Consider the following 4903-nt stretch of genomic DNA (forward strand, 5'->3'; position numbering starts at 1 on the left):
TGTGTGTGTGTGTGTGTGTGTGTGTGTGTGTAAGACGTACTGCTGTGTGTGCATGTGTGTGCCTGCACGGCACACTGCTGTGTGTGCAAGGCACATTGTGCTCTGTGTGTATGTAGAGGACAAGTTGCTCTGTGTGTGTGTATGCACGGCACATTGCTGTGTGTGCATATGTGTGCATGGCATGTTGTGCTCTGTGTATGTGTGCGCACGTGTGGGTATGTGTGGAGGGCACATTGCTCTGTGTGCGTGTGCATGGCACATTGTGCGTGTGTGTGTAGGACACACTGCTCTGTGTGTGTGTGCGCGCGCGCAGGGCACAGTGTGCCCTCCTCCTCCCCCACCCCGGGCGCAGCGGCAGGCGGAGGGTTAAGGCGGAGGATGATGCTGCCGCTGCTGCATCCTCCGGCGAGCGTCCGCATTACATCACCGGCGCCGGAGCCCATTCGCTGAGGGGTCCCCTCTCTCTCCCCGCGTCCACAGCCCCGGGGACCCGCTCTCGCTGCCGCGCCCGGGTGTGTGCGGGGCAGCGCCGCCCACCCGCCTCCTGCCCCCGCCACCGCCCGCAGCAGAGCCAGCGCCGGTGCCGCACCGCGGGGGAGGATGGCGGAGAGCGAGGCCGAGACGCCCGGCACGCCCGGCGACTTCGAGAGCAAGTACTTCGAGTACCAGGGCGTGCGCCTGCCGCCCTTCTGCCGCGGCCGCATGGAGGAGATCGCCAACTGCCCCGTCCGCGACAGCGACGTCTGGATCGTCACCTACCCCAAGTCCGGTACTGCCGGGGGGGCGCCGCCCGGCCCGGGCTGCACGGGGGGCTGGGCCGAGGGGCTGGCAGGGGTGGGCCGGGTATGTGCACGCATACACACACACGTAACTGTGCCCTGCATGCACAGAACAGTGTGCCCTCCACACACACACACACAGAGCACTGTGCCGTGCACACAGAGCAGTATACCATGTACACACGCACATACACAAAAGGATGTGCCCTATACACACAAGCTGGCAAGGTTCTTTGGGTAGGTGTAATCTTTTTTATTAGACCAACTAAATAATTGGAAAAAATGTTCTTCACATGCTTTTGGGCACAAACACCCTTTGTCAGGCATAGGGAGACTCACTGAAGGGTGTTAGTGCACAAAAGCTTGCAAAGAACATTTTTTCCAACTATTTAGTTGGTCTAATAAAAGAGATCACACCTACCCAAAGAACCTTGCCTGCCTCTGTCCTTAGACCAATACAGCTACAACCTACACTCCTATACACACGTGCACATGTACAGAACAATGCGCCCCCCAGACACATGCACACACAGAGCAATATGCCATGTCACACACAGTAATTTGCCATTCACGGAGCATTGTGCCCTCCAGATGTGCACATGAATTAGTGCTACACAAACAGAGCAACTTGCCACGTACACACACGGAGCAATGCACCTACACAGAACAACATGCCCTCCATACACATGCACACACAGAGCAATGTGCCATGCACATGCACAGTAATGTGTCATGCACACACACACAGAGCAAATGTGCCCTCTGCACACAAACACACACACAGAGCAATGTCTCTGCAGAGCTTTGGGAGCCCAAAGAGTGCTCTAAAGGTCACTGGGACTTAGCTTGTCTCCAAATGAACCTTCCCCCCTCCCCCCCTGCATAGCACTCTCCCTGCATCCATGGAAGTTGCGCCTATGGGATTTTGCATTGGACAAGGGCTTTCTGAGCCACCGACTCCACAGCAGTATGGTAGGCAACTGAATTGCTTCAGCAACGGCAGTGGGGTTTGGCCCCCCTGCTAGGACAGACTTTGACTTGGGATGAGGGGTTTTGAACTGTAGGAATCTCAGCATGTTTTATGGAGAAATAGTTTAGGTGGTGAGGGTGATGAGGCTGGCCTCTTTTCAAATGTTCCTTAAGGCATATTAAAGCAAGTTGCAGAACTAGGGACAGCTCTGCAGCCTGAACGTTTTTATTTTGGGTGGTGCGGGGAATGACTATCCCTTTCCTACATATCTCACCTGCATTAAAAAAAAGGGCCGGATGGGGCTATTTTTGTGATGAAGCACCTTATTCTATGACTCTTATGACTGTGGCCTGCTGCACAAGTAAGATACTAGTCAGGCTGAGGTATGTGTGTCACAGTCTAGGCTAAAATAAGCATGTAAAAGCAGGTGATAGGAACAAGCAGATTTAGTGACAACACTCTGTCACCACCCTTGTTATGTCACTAATGAAAAGAAAAGGCAAAGCCTTCTTCTGTGAGGACCTAAGCTTGAAGTATATCCCTACTAAACTGGTTAAATAGAATCACAAGAAATGTCCCATAAGTATGTTTCTGCTATAAAAATAACCTTTGAGTTCATTAGTGTGGGATTTAAGAATTTCACACAATATTGTTCTCCTTGCTTTCAAACAAAAAATGCTCTGGCTGAATTAATATAGATACAGTGCTGACAGCAAGGAAGGAGACAGTATGGTAGCTTCACAGCCTACCTGATAAAGCCAGAAACAGAAAGGGTTGAAGACTTTTTTTTTTACTATGCAAATCAATGAATAACCTTTTTCCCTGGCAGTAAAACAGTCCCTTTCTGGAAAATTCAGAGTCCATTGTGCCAGAGATCGGAGCTGTCATCTCTCTCAATTCAAAGGCAAAATCATGTTATTTTATCAGAGTAGATTAATTACTGGCTTTTTTTCCTTTGACTGTTATATGAAAGTGCCTTATGTCTCTTCATTTTCTTGATGTGCCTATGTGAAATTGTATATATACTCTTTCAGAACAGAAGACATTCCATCCTGTCATTTTTCAGTGGATAGTTCAATGTTTAGTTCAGTGTTGTTTCTTAATATTTACCTAATAATGCTGCCATTAAAAGATTCTAGTCAATATTTGGCAGATATTTACAGTAAACTGTGTAGACATAACAGTGGCCCCAAAAAGCTAGGATTGAGAACAGAAAGCTACATCTTCATTGTTCTTTTTACCCATTTCTTTAAAGATTTATGAGAAACAAGAAGCAATAAAGTAACCATTTAAATTATTTCAGCTTGTTAATATTTCAATTTTGTAAAGTATTACCAGTCCTGAATGTCATGCATTTTAGTATAGAACCTGAGTTGTATATTGGCAAGCTGTAAAATTCACTTTATTATCTTCAGCTTCACCCTGGAATGAACCTTGTGCCAATATAATGAGTCAGGGGGCAATAGCTTAACGCCCATAACTTTATCACTATGGATAAGCAGTTATGTATAGTCATACTTCACCCACAGTTATGGTGATGATGATGAGCAGCAACATCACAATAGCACCAAGAGGTCCTCCCTGAGATCAGGATTCCATTATGGTAGGTGCTGCACGTATACCTAGTAGCAAAGAGCCCTTGCTCCAAAAAAGCTATCGATGCAGTCAAGGTGAAAGACAGGTGAAAGGAAGTTGGGAAACTGAGCCCCAGAGAAGTTAAATGATTTGCCCAAGATCACACAAGAAGCCAGAAACTGAATCTAGCTTTTTTGGGCCCCAGTTTAGTGCCTTAACCAGAAACCTGAGTTTATCTTTCTTTCTCAGTATAAACCATTGATAAAAAGGCCTCTGGTAACTAAAGCTGATTGGAATTTTTCATATGTAAAGATTTTTCATCCAAGAAAGACATATCTAAAAAGAATACAATTTCACACAAGATTATCAACAATGTAGAATTTTTTTCATTTTTTCTTGAAACATTTCTTTTTCTAATTTTTTAACCATTTTTAATGGGAAGTATCATAAAAATATTAAAATTAGTCATCAGCTTTTTGTCAGGTTTCATAAATATAACATTTCCATATTTGTTGATAAACATTTTGAAGAAAAAGTCACACCAATTTGAAAACAATGAAAAATGCACCAATTTAAAATGTTTTCAAAGGAAAACAACTTTTTTCCTTTTTCTTCCTGTTCTGGTACCTTTTTCTTTTCCTTCCTTTTTTTTGGTGGTGCATTTGGTTTGACTTATCCTACTCATTACTGTTTACAAAAAACAAAGCTGTCTGTTAGCCATGGAATGGAGGTCATTGCTTCTAGCTATTATATTTCCATAGCTATGTGCTACAGTATAAGGACAGAAGGATTTATCTATAACTGCTTGCTATATGGCTGTTTATTTGGCAAAGAACATACACTAATATATACATTAGGCTGTAATGGCCATATTTCCTGGCTAGGACTAGCTGAATGTGCACAATGATTAACTAAAAATTAGTTAACCACCTTCCGTAAACTATTCTGTAATTGAAGTGAGTACATTTATTGGGAATGATCTTAGATAAAGACTTCTGAACTATGGTGGATTTACTGGCAGTAATGTAATACATTTAATGAAAAATGTATTTAATATGATGGCAGCTTAAATTAATATTCATAGTTCTTTATAGTCCTACACCTTCCTCTAACAAATTACTTAAACTTGGGAAATTCCCAATCTATGAAAATTTCATGCATGCAGCCAAAACACCCGTACTTCATGAAATTCCAAGGCATTAAAGAAAAGGGTCACTAATTTGATTTTTTATTGTAACTCTTTTGACTGAAACAGAGGTACACTATGGATGAGAGTGGCCCATTATGTGCTGTTTTGGTTGAGAACAGAAAATGGAATGCCATTATATATTGGATTAAACCTGGAGTTCTCAAACCTTTTAAACTCAAGAAGCCCTTCATTAGATTCAAAGCACCCTGCAGGCCATACCAGCTCTTAACTTTTACTGTCTTTGGGCACATCTACACAAGATGTTTCATAGTTTCATAGTTTCTAGGGTCGCAAGGGACCTGAGTAGATCATCTAGTCCGACCCCCCCGCCATGGCAGGAAAGAATACTGGGGTCAAATGACCCCAGCAAGATGTTCATCCAACCTCCTC

The 4903-nt window shown here is 44.0% G+C and overlaps 1 protein-coding gene across 2 annotated transcripts in view; it reads left to right on the forward strand.

The window, feature by feature from the left end:
• Positions 1-371: 371 nt before the first annotated feature.
• SULT4A1 (sulfotransferase family 4A member 1) overlaps positions 372-4903 on the forward strand; it is a 47813-nt gene continuing 43281 nt past the window's right edge. Inside the window, exon 1 of one of the 2 annotated variants that reach the window (XR_002102818.1) lies at positions 372-769. Coding sequence is in view for 1 of the 2 variants with exons in the window: in XM_019544332.1 (XP_019399877.1) it covers positions 601-769 (169 nt within the window). In the remaining variant the exon portion in view is untranslated. The remainder of the gene's footprint in view (positions 770-4903) is intronic. The other variant, XM_019544332.1, reaches the window with a different exon arrangement.

Source organism: Crocodylus porosus, unplaced genomic scaffold, assembly GCF_001723895.1.
Source record: "Crocodylus porosus isolate Cpor-Errol unplaced genomic scaffold, CroPor_comp1, whole genome shotgun sequence".
NCBI classification, from domain to species: Eukaryota; Metazoa; Chordata; order Crocodylia; family Crocodylidae; genus Crocodylus; species Crocodylus porosus.